The 18,899-nt window shown below is 40.4% G+C and overlaps 1 protein-coding gene across 1 annotated transcript; it reads left to right on the forward strand.

Annotated features, from left to right (window-relative positions):
• Window positions 1-1,030: 1,030 nt before the first annotated feature.
• LOC146323245 (U3 small nucleolar RNA-associated protein 14 homolog A) lies at window positions 1,031-4,867 on the forward strand. Its single transcript, XM_084725458.1, has 3 exons — window positions 1,031-1,594; window positions 2,212-3,732; window positions 4,425-4,867. The coding sequence occupies exons 1-3, from the start codon at window positions 1,109-1,111 to the stop codon at window positions 4,836-4,838; spliced, it is 2,421 nt and encodes an 806-aa protein (XP_084581584.1). The 5' UTR covers window positions 1,031-1,108; the 3' UTR covers window positions 4,839-4,867.
• The last annotated feature ends 14,032 nt before the right edge of the window (window positions 4,868-18,899 follow it).

An 18,899-nucleotide genomic window follows, 5' to 3' on the forward strand; every position in this document is an offset into this window, starting at 1 on the left:
ACCATATCATCCAATTGGTGTTAATATATTGCAATCTATATATGATCTTTGACTTTTTTTCTTTTTCTTTTTCCTTTACCTTACTGTGTCTATTAGTGAATCTATTCTAAACCTGCTTGGTAATAAACCTAAGGTACAACTGATTGGTTTGATGCTCTTAACTCTTATTCTATTTTACATATAAAGACAACTGACTGGTGTCTCTGGGGAGCCCAAGAATAAACTCCTATAAGAAACAACCATCATAGCAAAATGCTAACTTATTTCTTTCTCCTAACATTACTGGTTATGTAATTCATTTCAAATGAAGAAACAGCTTTTTCTTTTTTTTTTAAGAAAGTTGCAGTTAATGTACATATGTACAACAAAATCAACAGAGCAGGCGAGGACCTCTGTTGAATCTGTTAATCTGTCCATTTATTAAAACTTGGGTGATTCTGATTGAGATCCCCAGGAACCCACTACTGAGCACAAACTGTTTGACAAAGAAGAAAATTGCAATAAAAGAATGAGGCACCTGTGAGCCATTTACACTTGTCTATATTGTTCTTATTTTTTCTAGCTTTACTCTTGTTTATTTTGGTCCGATATTTTATATTTACTCTTTTTTATGTGGTTTCTGTAACACTGCAAGTCCCCTGTTGTGTGGGATGAATAAATGATCATCTTATCTTATCTGATCTTATCTTATCTTATCCACATTCAAGAGTCTAGAATAACTCCAACTCTTTTTTTAACTTAATTTATTTAGTTTTTAATTATTTAGAAACATGTAATCTGCAAAGGCATCCAAAACATCCCAGCTCTGGATACACTTGTACTAGGCTGTTTATGTTTAAACTGTGTTAGAAACAAGCATAAATCTGTGTTTTTATTTTATATTTAATTTTTGTATATTATTCATATATTTATTCATATTTACTATCGGTTATTTATTTTATTGCTATTTTAAATTCACTTTTTTCTATTTTGAATTGTGTCAATAAAGAGAGAGGAGATTGCGACAGTGCTGCTCTTGTTGGCGACTGGTTTACGACAACGGCTCAGTTTCCGGCACACGTGTGTACAGTCCACTGCTCCGACTGCGCCCGGCGGTGTTTACTGCAGCATGGCGAAAGTTACTAAGAAGAAAGTGAGTAAAAAGAAGGTGAAGAGGAAGAGCTCCAAGGTTAAAGACGAAGGTGCAGCTGTGCAGACAGATGTGCACTACGACGATGATGAGGAGGAGTTAAATGTAGAAGATGAAAACATCACGAGTGAGGAAGAAGAGCAGGAGGAAGATGAACGCAAACATCAGAAGCTGCTGGCAGCCATCAGCTCTCTGGGTGGAAACAAGAGGAAGAGTAATGCCGGAGAAAGGTCCGAGGCTGCGGCCAACATGTCCGAGTTCACCGTCAACATGGACGGGGAGGGGGACAAGATCGACCTGTCCGACCTGATCGGGACCATGGAGAAGACCCCCGCTGTCTCCGCAAGGTCCCGGAATCAGCTGAAGAACCTGCAGAGGATCAAGAAGACCATCGAGAGTCCTCTGAGCAGACAGGAGACAGACAGGATCCAGAGAGACGTGGCTTTCCAGAAGGCGACCAAAGAGGTGAGCAGACGTCCTTAAAGGGACACTTCACCACTTTTCATGTGGATTTCTAGCCAGATGGTAGATGTTGTCACTTACAGCGATAAATTTACCAGTGCTGCTGTACTGACAGAAAAACTGAGTTCTCCTGCTGCAAAATCTGTTGTCTTCCTGCATCCAGTGATGTCACTGGGTACAGACACTTGTAATGGAGACCATAAAATCTTCAGGAAACTCTTTACTGAACTCAAAAACCAGTGGAGTCGCCCCCTGCTGGCCATAGTAAGAATGCAGGCTTAAGGTATTTTAGCATTGACTTCACTTTTTAGACTTTGTTGATTTTTTCTGTCTGTGTTTACTACAGTGCTTCATCTTGATAAAAGTGTTTGCAGAGACAAAATAACTTAGAGACCGTTTAGCTGTAAAATGAGAAATATTGCGACCAGGTGGCCGCAGTTGTGTCTAGAAGGGAGTGGGACAATACTTTGTTTAAGGTTTAGGTTTAGACAAAAAACGTGTGTATACAGTTAGAGAAAGACCATGGTGCAGATTAAAATGCAATTGCAAATTCTTTGATGGGTCGTGGATTCTCGCTCTCCCCTGTCCTGAATTTAACCCATTCTGATTGGTCCCCTCAGGTGAGTCAGTGGAAAGGGATCATCAAGCAGAACCAGAGGGCGGAGCAGCTCTTCTTCCCCCTGAACCAGGAGCCTGCAGGCCCCAAACCCATGGAGCGGGTGGTGATGGGCTGGAAGGCTCGCACACCGCTCGAGGAGGAGATCTTCGCCCTGCTGTCCGCCAACAAACAGCCCATCAACGACCCCGTCCTGACCCCAGCGGAGGAGGAGTCGATGAGGGCGATGAGCTTGGAGGAGGCGAAGATCCGGCGCGCGGAGCTGCAGAAGGTTCGCGCCCTCCAGTCCTACTATGAGGCCCGCGCTCGCCGCGAGAGGAAGATCAAGAGCAAGAAGTACCACAAGGTCCACAACAAGGCCAAACGCAAAGACTTCCTGAAGCAGTTTGACGAGATGGTGAAGACGGACCCCGCCGCCGCGCTGGAGGAGCTGAACAAGATGGAGGTGGCGAGGATGCAGGAGCGGATGTCCCTGAAACACCAGAACAGCGGCAAGTGGGCTAAATCCAAGGCCATCATGGCGAAGTACGACGAGGGGGCGCGAAAAGCCATGCAGCAGCAGCTGGAGATGAACAAGGACCTGACGCAGAAGATGGTGACGGCGCTGAATCAGGAGGAGGAAGAGGAGGAGGAGGGAGCAGGCGATGAGGAGGTGCTGCCCGACTTTGTGAACGATGCAGAGCAAGGAGTCGATCCTTCAAACCCATGGATGAGAGGGAAGCTGACAGAAGACCCCGCAGAGAAAGAGGCAAGTGAGACTGTGGATCTGACAGGAGAGGAGGAGGCGGTGGGAAATAAAGGTGGAGAGGAAGAAGAAGATGATGAGGAGGAGGTGGAGGAGACGGAAGAGGAGGCACTGCTCAGAGAGTTTGAAAGGAAGAGGAAACAGCGTCAGGCTCAGGAGGCCGAAACAATACCAGTGATAACTGTGGACGATGATGATGATGATGATGAGGAGGAGGAGGTGGAGGAGGAGAAAGGTGTAGTAGAGGCCCCTGATGATGATGAAGAAGAGGTGGAGGAGGTGGTGCAGGAGGATGAAGCTGCAGCAGAAACTTCTGACAAAGAGGATGAGGAGCTCTCAGAGTTCACAAGAGTTTTCCGAGGACTAGCAGAAGCTGAGAGAAATGAGGCAGCAGCAGACGCCATTAGCCACATGGACACGTCGGCGCCGCTGGAGGAGGGACCGACGAGGGTCCGGACTCTGGAGGACGTGGAGCTCCTCAGTCGGGTGGAGGCGGCACCTGATGAAGCGTCTGCCGAGCCTCCAACTGCTGCAGAAAACCCACCGTCTGCAGCTCAGAAGAAGGGGAAAAAGAAGAAGAGGAAGATCGAGCTGGAAAAAGTCCTCACCAAAGAGACGAAACGTGTCAAAGTCCCGCTCGCCCCCACTGTCGAGGACGCCGAGGAGTCCGATGAAAACGAGGAGCAGAGGGGGCTCATCAAGGAGGCCTTCGCCGGGGATGACGTCATCGCCGACTTCCTGAAGGACAAGAGGAAGCAAGAGGACGCGGGGAAGCCGAAGGTAAGATAAGAGACTCTCTAAAATATACAGCATTTCTGCAGGTCATTTAAATACAATTTTGAAAGATCTTAAACATTAAAAAATGATCTTATTATGAAGTTTTACATTGCTTTTAGAAAATTATATTTTGAAAAGCAAAGCAAGTGAAATACGTGTTAAAATGCATTCATAAAAAACACACTATTAGTTTTAATGTAAAAAAGTTGGTGTCCAGGCTGTTTTAAGTTGACTGAATTTGAAAAGACAATTTGAGAAAAACAAGACATTTAAAGAAATAACCTTGGACTTTGAAAAACTGGGATGGACATTTTATTGACGTTGCACCCCAACATTAAACATAACAATTAACTTTAGTCTCTGTTATTATTTGATAACTGCTAATAAATAAAATAGTTTGCAGCGGGGCAAGTAAAAATTTAATTCTGGCTAGTACATTTCTGACCCATTATTTGTTTTAACTTAAAAAAGTTTTTGTCAGGGCTGCCTTAAAATTTAAGTTGAGGTAATTTTGCAATAATTCAAAACAAATAAACTGTTTGTAGTCACTTTTAGTCCTTAAGTGTTCTGAAAATGAATATTAGACATTTAAAGTTTGAATAAATAAAACTTTGATACTGAAAGTTGATATTTTTCAACCTGCTCAGTTGTTTCCCACCTTCCTGTAGTCAAATATCATGTCTTTTGTCTTTAAGGTGGTGGACCTGACGCTGCCCGGGTGGGGCGAGTGGGGAGGGACGGGCCTGAAGCCGTCGCGCTACAAACGCAAGAAGTTCAGGATCAAGCTGGCGCCGCCTCCGCCCAGGAAGGACCAGCGGCTGCCCAGCGTCATCATCTCAGAGAAGAGGAACGGCGCCATCGCTGACCACCAGGTGAACTCGCTGCCGTTCCCCTTCGAGAACCACGCCCAGTTCGAGAGCACCATCCGCTCGCCGCTGGGTCGCACCTGGAACACGGAGAGCACGATGAAGAAGGTCAGCAAGCCGAAGGTGGTGACGCAGCTGGGCGCCATCATCGAGCCGATGGCCAAGGAGGAGCTGATGAAAGACAAGAAAAGGGCGGCTGCTGCGAGTCAAAATCGTCCGGACTCATCAAAGAGAAAACTTTAACAACAACAAACTGAACTGAACTGAACTGAAATGACTAACTGATGTTAGAAACTCTAAACTGTGTGTGTGTGATGATCGGTTTTCCTCCATGTTGTGAGAATATTTCAGCATTCAGAGATGAAATTACGTGTTTGAAAAATTCTGTATCTCTGGAGTTTTTCATATTGTATATTTGATATTAAAATCTGTTCAAATATAGAAAATTAAAAAAAAGATAAAAGCCTTTTTGAGTTGAATTATTAGCAGCTGTTCCTAATTTGCCTTGTTTATTGATGAGCAGGTCATTAATGCAAAAATAAACCCTGACAGGCTGATGTAGTGTTTATTTCACTATAATGAAATAATCTCTGTACATTATCACTTATTACATGGTTACTTATCAAAAATGGTGTATTAAATTAGATTAGGTACATTTTTTATTTGTTAACCTAACATTCATAGGTAATGAAATTGTCGTGCCTACAAGGCATCAAAATTATGTATTTTTGGCATATAATTAATTATATTATTAATATTTTCCATCTATCATTTTTTATTTGAATTTTTAACTGAACAAAGTTTTATAAACTGAATCCCCACCGCACCTGTTAATTGGGGGATACTGAACAATCAAAAAAAAAAAAAAGATTCAGTTCTACGTTGGACAGTGAAGACACAAAAATATTCATTTCAAGTGAATAATCTTAAATTATAATGATGGTCTTAAAATAAAAATAAAAGTACTAATGTTACTGTGTTACAATTACAATTCCATCACATTATTTGTACCTTTGAAAATAATGTATTTGAATTCAGGTGCATCTCTTTAATGTCTCCTGTTCTACTGGAAAATATCAACCTTATTTTCTATTCTGTTAGAATATTCACTCATATTTCTGTTTAATTCTTTTGCAGATACAGATGTTTTGTGCATTATTGAGCCTCTCACTTTACATAAAATATTTTCCTGCTGTCAATCAAAACCTAAAATATCCTCACTGGTATTTTATACTGTATATATATATATTTTTACAGTATTCTGGATAAAAATATGTAATTGAAACCTATTTTAGAGTTGTAGATGGCCACGGCCTGTCGATCAGCAGGTCTGCAGACACACTGCAGACCTGCTGTTCACACTTCGTTCAGTTCCTCCTGTCCTGCCTGAGAGAGTCTCAGTTCTTAGTGGTCTCGGCGTCTAACAGCAGCAGTGTTTTCACTTTCTCTCTGTTGATCTTCAGTACATGTGTAAGGCCGCGCAGCAGCAGCGAGTCTGAAAAGAGAAGCCATTTGAGTTGGGTTAAACCTTCACACATGGGTGAGAGTGCATGCTTTGGCACCTGACGTCTCTGTATTTCACATGATAGACACTCTATTAAAGTGGGGGATCCCGTAATGGACTATGCATCAGTTCAGGTAATGGTTGTCAGCCTGAGTGCCCGAGAGGCAGCCGGAGAATTCCATTAGAAAGCTCATAGTTACTAAATCAGTCATTCTGCACCTTCCTCTCTATCGAAGCAGCTCTTTGGGGCAATTACTACAGCTTCATACAGCTGAGAGCCATGAAAAGAGACCGGGCCTTGGACTGAGTCCTGCCCGCTGGACTGAGACGACACCAGACAGTGATTCTCACTCAGATATATGAAGGCGGCTGCGGCTGTAAATCACAGAGCTGCAGCCTCCGTGATGGAACATGTTTTCCTCCATAATGTCCATTTGTGAGATCCGCTTAAATGTTTGTCCTAGGATGAAGGAGCATTTAGTCCTGCCTTATTGGTCGGCTGCAAAACATTGAAGATGCAACACTGACTTATGTTGGTATCATTCCTGTATTATTTCTTTTTATTAACTGCTTGATTTATACTTATGTACTGTAACACAGTTTGGGCCACCACCTGTCCGTCTTCTCTTAATAAGATCTTACTAATTCAAAAGGATTTTTTGAGAATGATTAGTTTTAGTTTAATTGCACAATTTAAAAAATGCACAAAATGGCAAAGATAACAAATGATAGACATTCAAATTTCAGTTACTGAGGACACTAAACACATAAAATGATACAAGTGATGGCAAACTAATAGTAACCTAACAAGCTCACCAAACTCACAACCAAACTCATATTGCTTGCGTAAAAGTTTGTCCCACAATCAAAACTACACATTTTCCTCTGGCCTGTAGTGCTGCTTATCCATCTATACTGAAAGATATTGGCTGTAGAGATGTCTGCCTTCTCTGTCTCTTTTCAAAATAATCCATCAGTTTTATTTAGGAACTATTTTCTATCTGCAGTAGAATCAGAATCTACTGGAACTACTTTCTTTCTCATAGAAAGAAAGTAGTTCCTACATGAAACTGCTCACAACAAGATCTGTGGATTATCTTTAGCAAATGGCTCTGGATTTTTTGAAAGAGACACTGGAGACACAAAAGTACTTATTGTAAGTATTTTTTGGTGCTTGGAGCAACACGTTGGAGAGAAGGCAGACATCTCCACGGCTGATATCTCCAAAACTATCTAGATGGATAAATAACTTTACCATTTCACGCTGCTTGCCACAATATTTCATTTTATTTTATCCTCCACAAACAACTGGCGACCCCAGAAACTATCTTGTGACCTCCTTAGGGGTCCAGACCCTCAGCTTGATAATCATTGATATAGAGGAGTTTTCTTTATATCCCAATTTTGGCTTCCAACCTCTCTTGCACAATGTTTAAACTGTTTTTTAAATCCTTATTGTGTTTCTTATATATATGTGCAAATAAACCAAACTAAGCTAAGATTATTTTCTGCGGTTTCTGTGGTGAGATAAGGCTTTAGATGTTATCTTACTGCATTAATCATCATGCAGAGTGGTTGAACACTGACTGAAGAACAGTACAGTGGAGTTAAACACTCCTTTGAGCAGCAGTAGATGTTGAAAGCTGCAGTTTTATTTGCCCCTGCTGCTTCTCTACAGTCCAATCGTCTCTACAGTCTGTGCATGAAACAATCTGATAGAGGACTCTTTCCCATTTGCCCTGTAATCTGAGGCCCAACTCCATTCCCACCCTGACAGGTGTAAGATTAACTTAGTTAGGTGCAGAGCCGCTCATGCGCACCAAATTAAATTAATGGAACAAATTTCCCTCCTAATTAAGATGAAAATACGTGTCAGTTGTAACCTTGCTGAGCACTAATTATGTACAAATGATTTATCATCTGTTTCGTCCTGAATAGCAATGGGCTCACCTCTCCGATAGCCCTGGCTGGCTGTTAAGAGATGGCCCCTGATTAACTGTGACAGGTTGTGCTGCGGAGAAGCTGCACGTCGCCGGCCAGCCAATCAGAGGAGGCCTGAGCTCAGACTCTCCTCCCTTCCATTAACCTACATTGAGTGTGCAGCTGAGCATCTCCTCGCCTCCTCGGCTCTCCTTCTTGTTTCTCTCCTCGGAATGAAAATAAAGTAGATTCAGAGAGGAGAGGAGGAGGTGGAGGTGGAGGCGGGAGACTGATGCAGGCTGATGGAGCAGAGGGGTAAAAACCTGAAGCAGCAGCAGCAGGGATGAATCCCCTCTTGGATGTGACTGGATTAGTGTGTGAGCCTGTATGATCCGAGTAACTGGTCTTTAACAGGCTCTCCACCACAAACAACAAATTGAATAATGCAGAATACGGTCGAGCTCATACATCAACATTTTACGCCCGGCGGCGGATAATTGCTTCAAAGTGCCCGAGAACAAAAACAAGCCTGCATCCACAGAGACGGGGAAAAATACATCAAAACGTGTCTCATTACAAATTAGAACTACTAAATATGCTATGGAAAATGTTTTAACTTAAGTACAAGCAGTTTTTAATGTGAAAATATGAATGTATTTTAGGTAGCTTCAACAGAGTGCTGCAGAAATGACACATTGTAGGCCAATCCAGAACTCAGCATCGCTCTGGTTCCCTCCTCAAAAAGCCAATGAGATTTTTCTGATGGATTTTGGATTAGTGCAGAAAATAATGTCTGTGGGGAGCAAAGGTTTATGACACAGACACATTTTGTTCCGTTCAGCAAGATAATCTTCACCACATCATGACTTCATCGTCACACCAGTGACAAGTGTTCGACGTGATGATGTTTAATGTCCATGACAGCCTCTGGCTGCGAATTCAGGGGTGGATTTTGGAAAGTTTCTTATTTTAACCCAGACAGCAATCTTTTCCTTAACCCAGTGTTTCCCAATCCTGGTCCTCAGGGCCCACTGTCCTGCATGTTTTAGATGTTTCTCTGCTCCAACACACCTGATTCAAATGATCAGCTTGTCATCAAGCCTCTGCAGAAGCCTGACAACAACCTGATCATTTGAATCAGGTGTGTTGGAGCAGAGAAACATCTAAAACATGCAGGACAGTGGGCCCTGAGGACCAGGACTGGAAAACACTGCCTTAACCTAACCAAATAGTTTTGTTGCCTAAACCTAACCAAATTGTCACCATTTCACAACGTTAACCAGACGTTTAACTTGATGTGTCTTGCATTAGTGGTTCTTGCATTGGGGACTGGGGACCCCAAGAGGGTCGTGAGATAATTTCTGGTAGGTTTTGTGGAAAACATGAGGAAGTGAGGAAGCAGCTCTCAGTGACGTCAGCCAATCATAAGTGACAACATTAATCATTAATCAACTATTCGGCATTGATGTTTTAACCAGTTGAAACTATATCCATGAATTTATTATTACATATAATCTATAGTCGAGAAATGGCATTAATTGCACCTCATTCCACATAGTTTTTTTCTGGTGGAGCAATTTGTTAAATAAGGAAACTAAAACTTAAAATGAGAAGAAAAAGAAAAACAAAACAACACAGAAAAAAATGAAAATGAGAAAAAAGTTTTTAAAAGATGTGTTTTATATCTTATACACTGTTAATGATTAATTGATCGTTAGCATTTTCATCTATCGGTTAAAGAAAACCTGAAAATTTGCAACCCTCGTTCGGAGACGTGACTGTGACCACTGAGCAGAACAGACTGAAGACTGTATTTAACATCAGCAGTTAAAAAGTAACTAATACTCTGAGAAGTTTTTGAGATAACTACTTTGTACTTTTAACGAAGTATTTTCCCACCACCATTAAACTTACTTGTAATTGAGTAATATGTTAGTAATGTAACAGTACTTGAGTACAGACTGTCAGTGCTCCTTCCACCTCTGGAAATGAGGGCTGTATTTTAGATGTTTTTACATTAAAATCCATTACCTTTATCTGTGATATAAAGTGTGTTTGGTAGCTTTCATGTGTTGCACAGTACTTCTTAAACCGTCTCAGGCAGGCAGGAGGTCGTGAACATTAACGTGATTTTTTTTTTTTTTCAGGGGTCACGACTCAAAAAGGTTGAGGGACACTGACTTACATCATGCACTTAAAGTCTGATACACCTGTTGCTGGTTTGGTCATATCTTTCATTCTCATTGGCCATCGACGTCCTCTGTCATTTAGGTATGAGGAAGTATTGGGGGTTTATAGTTATTAGGTGTAGTTGCCATTTCTCGAGGACGTGTGTTTGTGAATTGCTCTTTTCTCGTGGTATTTTAGTGTCATTCATTAAAGCCAGGATGATTCATTTACACTCAGCCAAAGACTGTTTTCTAAAGTTTTAACTTGTGGATAAAAATGTGTCTCATTTGAGAATAAAATGACATGTTGAATAAATTATTTAAAAAGTACAATCTGCAACACTTTCCTTAAATAACAATGCATAGCTTATACAAACAGCCCCTTTAATCATCGCTTATGACCCACGAGAAGCGTGTGATGGTGTCTGTATTTGCAGAGATCCTGCAGCCTTCTGCCTGTATGTTTTTTCTCGGTATGTTTCACCAACCCAAAACGTTGGTATCTGACGTCCTGATGCATTTACGAACAACTGAGAAAAATCTTTTTCAAATACACTAAAACAAGCTCTTAAAGTTTTTTTTTCTTGTTTGCTTGTGTGTCTGAGGTAGCAGCCTGAGGCCAGCAGGTGGTGCAATAGGTTAAGCCTGCCAGAAGCCACTGTGTAGACTCCAGTGGACTAAAATATCAAAATAAACAGGGCTCCGTTATACAATTACAGTCTAACTGGGATATTCCATCTTATTTCCTCCTGCCTTGCGAGTACAGATATATTTCAGTGGGCAGCAGCAGCAGCTCTGATTAGCATTAGAATCAGAGTCCCTTGTGATGCTGAGGGACACACCGGCCAATCTGTAATCATTGTTCCGCAGGCGTGCTCACAGGGGATACAGCCCGCTTTGTCATTATCATTCAATATGCCACACACATGCTGGCAGCAACAGGCCATTTGCATTTTTCTCCTCGTGGTTCTGAGAATTTAGCAGAGACAATGATGCTCTCTGCACAAATGACTCCTCTCTGTTTGCACCGTCTCTCCTCCCTGACTGCTGCTGAGGAGAAAAAGCTCCCGTTCTACGTCTCATTCCCTCCTTGTGCGCCTGATTCTGCAATTGTCTGCCCTCAGAATATCATTATGTACAGGTGTCAGCTCCAGCCATTAGGGATCATTTGACTTTCTATTGTGATTTGGGGGTTATTTAGCCGACACGTTCACCGGCGCCACAATTTGCTCGTTGGGTGTTTCATTGTTGTGGTTAAATGTCAGTCTGCTGCACACACAGGGGAGGTACCTGTGTTCTCCTCCTGCTCGTTTCTGTTTTTTAAGCTGAGCTCTTCTGTCCAAACCTGGTTATTTATTCCCCTGCTGCAGGAGACATGGCACAGCTGCAGTTAATGCAGATCCAGAGCATGTCAGACAGGGAATGTCAAACACTCATTGTAAGAGGGATCTCCATGTTTCTGCAGCGTGCACGCCCTGTGGGTGGAGGTTGTTCTAACCTGCACAAGTGAAATAAAATGCTCTGCTCTGACAAAAATCTGTGAGGCAATTGGAAATAAGTCTTTATTTGGATTCTGTTATATTTCCCCAGCTGAAACACAAAAGATTAGCATTTTTGCATGTATTTATCACCCTCACTCTAATCTCTCTCAGCTCTGGACATGGATAAATTCACATTCTTATAGATAAAGATGAATTTCAAAAGATATTACTTTAGGCCTCCTAATGCAGAGCACTTCAGTACAGAAGAGCATTAGGGCCAGAAGGTATAGTGAGTAAAATGAGAGGAGGAAGATTTTTTTTTGCATTTTTGCAGAATGAAGTAGAAATGTTGAGAATAAAGTCAGACTTTCAGGTTTTTAGTTGCAGGCCAAGGAAAAAAAAATTATCAGGCGAGGAAATTGTTTTTTGTTTTTTTAAATTTTCAGAATAAAGTTCGAATGTTGACAATAAAGTTGAAATTTAGAGATTTAAGTCAAAATATCAAGAATAAATTCGAGATAATAATAATAATAATGTCAGAATTTGATAAGAAATTTGAAATTTTGAGATTAAATTGAAATGTTGAGGATGAAGTCAAAATGTTAAGATTATAGTCAAAATAATGAGAATAAAGTCAAACATTAGTGACAGGCATAAGAGAAAAATAAATCAGAGGAATAGTGTAAGATTTTTAATTTTAATTCAGAATGTTAATAATAAGTCAAAATGTCCCGAATAAAGCTGAAAAGTCAAGAACAAATAAAGTCAAAATGTCAAAATGTGGATAAAAATCAAACAAAGCAAAAATAAATCTGAGGAGGAAGATTTATTTATTGATTTATTGATTTATTGATTTATTTATCTACAGTTTTTTGAGAATATAGTCCAAAATTTCAAGAATAACATCTAAATACCATTTTTAAAATAAAGTGAAACTTATTCTCAAAATGCCTCTGACTTTTGAAATGTGAAAGTCACTTTATTTTCAACCTTTCAACTTCATTCTTGAAATATGAAAATAAAAAAATATATCTCCACTCTCTCATTTCACCCCTAATAATCTCGCTCTAATAATCTTCTGTACGTAGGTCCTGAATTTTGTCGTATTTCTCCAGACGAGAAACAGGATTTCACATTTTTCTCCGTATTTATTTATGACCCTCCTGTAATCTTCCTCAGCTCTGCTCATTGATAAACTCACATTCTTATGGACTTTGAGACTCAGGTCAAAACAGTATTTAGTGTTAGCACTGCCAACATTTAGACTTCATTATGGAAATGAAAAAAACAAAATCTTCCTCGTCTCATTTTCCCCCCTTCATGTCTGGCCCTAATAATCTTCCGTACTGAGGTCATCCCAGACATGTGACACACTGACTGGAACATGAAAGCAGCAGCCATTTTCTTTTGTTGCTCCCAGTTTCCTCCTCCTGCCGCCTGCAGTGAGAGAACTGGTGGCAAACAGCATCTCTCACATCACATCAGGGCTGTCTGGGGATTGGAGGATAAGTCCGGGGAGGGGATGGGGTGGCGGTGGGGGGGGTTAGAGGTTAATTATAGACAACAGAGAGGTCACAGGGCCTATTATTTTGGAGCCGGGACCTGCAACGGTCCAATGGGGATGACATTTACGACGAGGGCCCGGCCCCACCCCTCCATCACCGTCCACACCCACCACAACCCGCCGCACCCCGCACACGCCATCACTCACGTTTATACCGGAGGAGCCGACAGTGGGACTGTGGTAATGAAAAGGCCCTTAGCGTTTGGCAGAGGCAGGATGATGAATTGAATCCCTGGCTGCTCTCCGGCTGCGTCAGGGGGCCTCCAAGTAGCCCTTGACAACTAATTGAAAGCCCCCATACCCTCCTCTTACCTAGCAGACTTCCTTTATCACTCTAATTATTAGGGTTAAGTGAGTCTCCCATGGGACAGAGAGAGGAACCTGCCGAGTCATCTTATTAGATAAAAATAAATGACAAAACCATAAATTAATCATTGTATCTGCCTCAATCTGAGGATTATAACCATGATAACGTAGGTCTCACCAGCCCTGAAGGTTTTTAAACCAAATGAAATAGATTTTTTAATCTGTGACGACATAAAAGGCTGCACAATTATTTATTTTAGCATCTGGTTGGTGATCCTTTGAATTTGTATTATTGCAAACAAACTCCATGAAAAAAGACAAACCAGCAGTGAATATATTTACTAACAATTCTTCTTCCTCTGTGCGATAGAGCACAATTGTTCCAATTCAATAATAAAGTCTAAAATTTAAAATAAAGTAAATATTTAGAGAATAAAGTTGAAATGCTGAGAGGAAAGTCAGAATATTGAGAATAACATTGAAATATTGAGAATCAAGTCAAAAGTTAAAAAATATTTATTACAGATTGGGATTGATATTCTAAATTTGTATTATTGTGAATAAATGCCATGAAAAATCAAAACAAATAGTGAATATAACCACTAACAAGTACTGATATACTGTGTGCTCTTCTTCTGTGGTGCCACAAAGTTCAAATGTTCCAAAAAAGCCGCATAGTCGAGTAAAATGTTATATTTCAGAATTACAGATTGTCTTATCTTATGTTATCGCGACACTCAGGATATGTAGCTGTCACAGACATCTTCAATAAGTGGACGGGACAACTTGACATAGTGGAAGGATTCCACTAAAAAGAGAGGAGCGCTCACCCTGCAGTTACTTCTGGTTACCAAAAGTACACAGCACACAACAAAAACAACAACAACAAAATAATGACGCTCGACTTCAATATTCGACTGAGTCGAGGTATGACGTCTGTGACAGACAGACAGAGAAATGAAGGAAGAGAACGACTAAATTTCACATTTCAGTTATTCATTAAACTGTTTTTTTTTAAATGTTATATTTTCTGTAATTGTGTTTGCATTGCGTCCCTACAGGTGCCAAGTATGTAATATTATGATCTAAGTGTCTTTAATTTTAATTTAATCTATTTAGGTTTTTTTTTTAGCTAATGACTTTAAATCCAGCATGTTTTCTATGAGCATCCAGCTGAGCTTCTTCTGCTCGGATGTTTTGAAATCCGTAGCATGAAAACTACAGTTAAGTGTGATAAAGTTAACTCTGAGCTGCGGAGGAATGAGAGAGCGTGGGTCGTGTGTTTACGTTCAGACTATTGTGTCTGCAGATTTAATCCCTGAACCCCATCATGAGCAGCAGGCCTCAGTATGCTGAATACAGGATGGAGTGTAAATGGGACTGAAGGATTAAGAGTGATCCACTCCGCACTGTGACTTCCTCACCTCTGCATCCCTGTAAGCCTATTAGAGCACAAGAGCAAATCAAACATGTTGTGAAGAAAAACAGTGTATGTGTGAAGAATGACATCCAGCTGTTTATTTCCTGTGTCTGACGTCTGAACGCTGCAGTGGCCTCTCAGGAAAAATTATCAGTTTTAGAAATACTACTTAAAAAACAAATAGCATGGTTGTTTTAACTGTTCAAAAGACAAAAAAACCATACATGACCTTACTTAAAGTTACTCCACTTAAGTACTTCATGTGGGACTATAAATGCAGGATTTTAAGTATTTTTACATTGTGGTATTAATGGTTTAAGTAAAGTCTGCGTGAATACAGTATATTAATTGCCACAGGGATTAGTCGACTACACGATTAAATGTTGCCACCCTCGCTAATCAGTTAAACTATTTATCTATATTTTATTCATGTACGATGCCAGTTAACTTTTGCCCCTAAGGTGTTATGCAGCCACCCGCCACTAGTCGGGGCTGTGGCCCAATCAGACGGCAGACCCTCTCTCAGCGCGTATGCCTGATGGCCCACGCAACCACGGATGTTTATATCTGCAAAGTCGGACAGATGACAGCTCATAAAACCAGCACGGTTTGGCAGTATCTTGATACAGAAAATGAAAATAAGGTTTAATGTAGACTGTAACAGAATAAACTGATATATAATCACTCGATTGGAGCAACATGCGCCCACATTCAGCACAAACACGGACGTTAACCTGCAAGCAGAGCAGCTGCTGCTGCTAGCACTGCTAACGTTAGCCACACTGTGTGTCAGGCTGCAGCTAACGTCAGTTCTGAGTAAACGACGTCATTAACCTGCAGACTGTGATCCACTTCAGTCTGAAAAGTTGAAACATTTAGTGAGTTGTTATGTTTTGTAGGTTAATGTGTAATATTTTTATTGCACAGCACAAAGTGCCACATTTCACTTAATTTAAAATACTATTTGATGATTATAGACTGTAATTAACGGCTTCAAGTGACTCTTAATACGCAGTATTTTTTCAGAAAATGTTTAACATTATCAGTTAATAAACTGTGCTCAACTGCTTTCTGAGTGTTTTCTTGCTGTTAGACAAGTCGACCTGCTAAATTAAATTTTGTGTTTCATTGACAGGGAAATTAGTCACCAGGAACATCACTAATAAAAACAAAGACTTTCCGGTAAATATTAAAAAAAGTGGATCTTTCTCCAGAGAAGAAACTCCACTACTTACAACACTTGCAGTATATTTTCTATACAGTTTTTTGACCTTGCAAAACTCACATCCTCTATCATGAGGCGTGCTCCCACCCACAGTCCCCATGCGATTACCTGCAGGTCTGAGGTGTGTCAGGTAAAGAGAGAACTCAGAGGCAGTTACCAAAAGGCCATGGTCTTTATTACACCAAAACAAATTGCACATGTTCAGTTCTCAGAGGTTGATTTAGTGAATTAAACTATTAATCCCTGTTTAACCACTATACAATTAAAGAAAGTATAACAATTTCTCATATTTTGACAAATTTACAGCTGCTACAGTGCTGATATAAACAGGCTAACCCCAAAATATGCCTTCAAAAGGTTTCTCCATCATGATTTTTCTAATCTACTGTATATCTTGGAATATTACAAAAACACTGTTTGTCATAGACATTGCCTTAAATGCTGTAACTCTAATTATACCAATCATGTTTTATCACATTTTGTTTTATAAAAATGTCCCTTAAATGATCCAGTCATCTCTTCCAGATACACAAGTGCTCCCTGTTTTTATTCTGCATGTTTTTCTTCTTTGTTTTTCATTTATTAGGTTTTTTAACAGATTTTAACACTGCTAAACACTGTATATTTAGTAATATAGCTGCATTAAAATCAGAAGAAACAGCTCCTGTCGTGAATTATCCAACCAATCTCAGAACAAAGGAATATATATGTGGTAGTACTGTAGATCCAATGAGCTTGAACATACGTCCAGAGACTCCTCACACTCGTAACACCATAAATGTCCTTTACGACCCAATGGAAACATAATGATCAGTTTATTGTGTTTCTCTGCGCTAAATGTGTCTGTTAAATCTGTTAATGTTAGACAGTTAGTTATATACGATCATACATATGATCTTTACATGCACCCAAGATAGATTATTTCATCCTACTTTAAATTTTACCTACCTACCTCAATTATCTACTGTCCTATATTTTAGGTTTTCAACACCTGGTTCATAAAGGACAAACATCAAGTTTTAGTATGAAGACAAGAAGTGGGCAAATTTGGCATTCCTGCTGTTTTTTCTTTTTAACCAGGAAACTGAGAAGGCTACAGATGTGTATATTTGGACTTATGTTGCTCCCTGAAATGAAGAAAAGTATTTAAGAACATATATGATCATATGATAAGGGAATTTTGAAGAAAATGTCTTAATGTGTTGGTGTGTGAAATAAATCTCCGAAGCTGGTGTAATTTTCAAATGGACCGTTCACTTACACCAAACATACTGTATAACAAAGCCCTTAAAGGTGCAGTGTGTCATATTTAGAGGAATCTACCAGCTGAATATGGTAGAAACAGGATATAATATAGAGAAAAGTCCCTCCCTTTCCAGTGTCCACCGTCGGATCTTATTTTAGGAAGAAATACTTACAGTAGTTCAGTTAAAAAACAAAAGCATTAGCTGCTCAGTGAATCAGACCTCTGGTCTCACACAATATAAATCACTGGGGATAGACTGATTAATCGGCCAATCGATTATCTGGCACTTTGATCATCGGTTGATGTCTGCACTCATGAGGACTACAAACAAAAACTGTGTGCAGGAACATGTGTAGGCAGCCTCGTCAGTGTGGCTGCTGTGGAACCCCTGTGAGTTTTAGGGAGGTGGTGAAAAGCTTTGTTTGCTTCCTAACTGGAGGTGATGCTAACTTCAGACTGTTTCAGTTTTTCCTCAACAAAGATGTCCCACTTTGCTTCATGTGTCAGGGAACAGGCTTGTTGCTTGTTTGAAAAAACATAATCGCCCTGGCTCTACTTTTGCAAAGTAGGACACTGGCGTCCTTGTTTCAGTTTCCCCTCATCTAAGCAGTCAACATCGACGACAAAACACTAATTAAGTGCCGTAAGGTTGAAAGCAGCATATTTTATATGATCCTGAGCACCCTTTCTATAGGAATATTCTCAAAAAAGATGAGGTTTGCAAGGAAAATAGGAGCTGCAAGCAAGTAATCTTTCCCCCAATTATATAGAAACAAGGCTGACCTATGAATCCTGTGTTATTTGTGCATAAATAACTCAAGCAGTGTTGCTGTGACATCGTTTGTAGTATATCTGGACAATTTCTCTCCCTATCTCCTCTTGTCCGTGACTCAGCGTTAACTACTGTGCATACCTTTTCCAAAACAAGGTCCCATGGTGGACCACGAGAAGGGGAGTGGCTTCACCACTCTTTGCGTAGGTATGTTTTCATTAGAGTATATCACCTGAAAATAAAAATTACTTTGAGCTTTTCATATCTACAGAGAGCAGCTCCTCCTCCACTGAGACCATGTTTCTGCAGTGTCCCAGAAGAGACAAACCAAACACTGGCTCGAGAGAGGGATTTCACATTTTTTTCCAACTGCAAATTCTCCTGCACACTTGAATAGGGAGAGGGAGGCTGGCAGCATCCAGTTCACCACTAAATTCTTCACACTGGTCCTTTAAAGCTTTGCACAATCAATAAGGAGTCTCTCACCTCTCATTCTTTGGATCTGATGATACTGTACATGTTGGTGACAAACAGGGCAGATGTGACTGCAGGTGAACACTGAACACTGCGTGTCCTCACAGTCACATCATCATTCATTTATCAAAAAAACTTAAAATGTAGATATAGGCTAATTACATACAATAATAATAAAAATGTCGGGTATATAGATCCATATCTGTCTAGATTTAAGTTAACTA

This window comes from Lutjanus erythropterus, chromosome 8 (genome assembly GCF_056507025.1).
Source record: "Lutjanus erythropterus isolate fLutEry1 chromosome 8, fLutEry1.hap2, whole genome shotgun sequence".
Taxonomy (NCBI): domain Eukaryota; kingdom Metazoa; phylum Chordata; class Actinopteri; order Lutjaniformes; family Lutjanidae; genus Lutjanus; species Lutjanus erythropterus.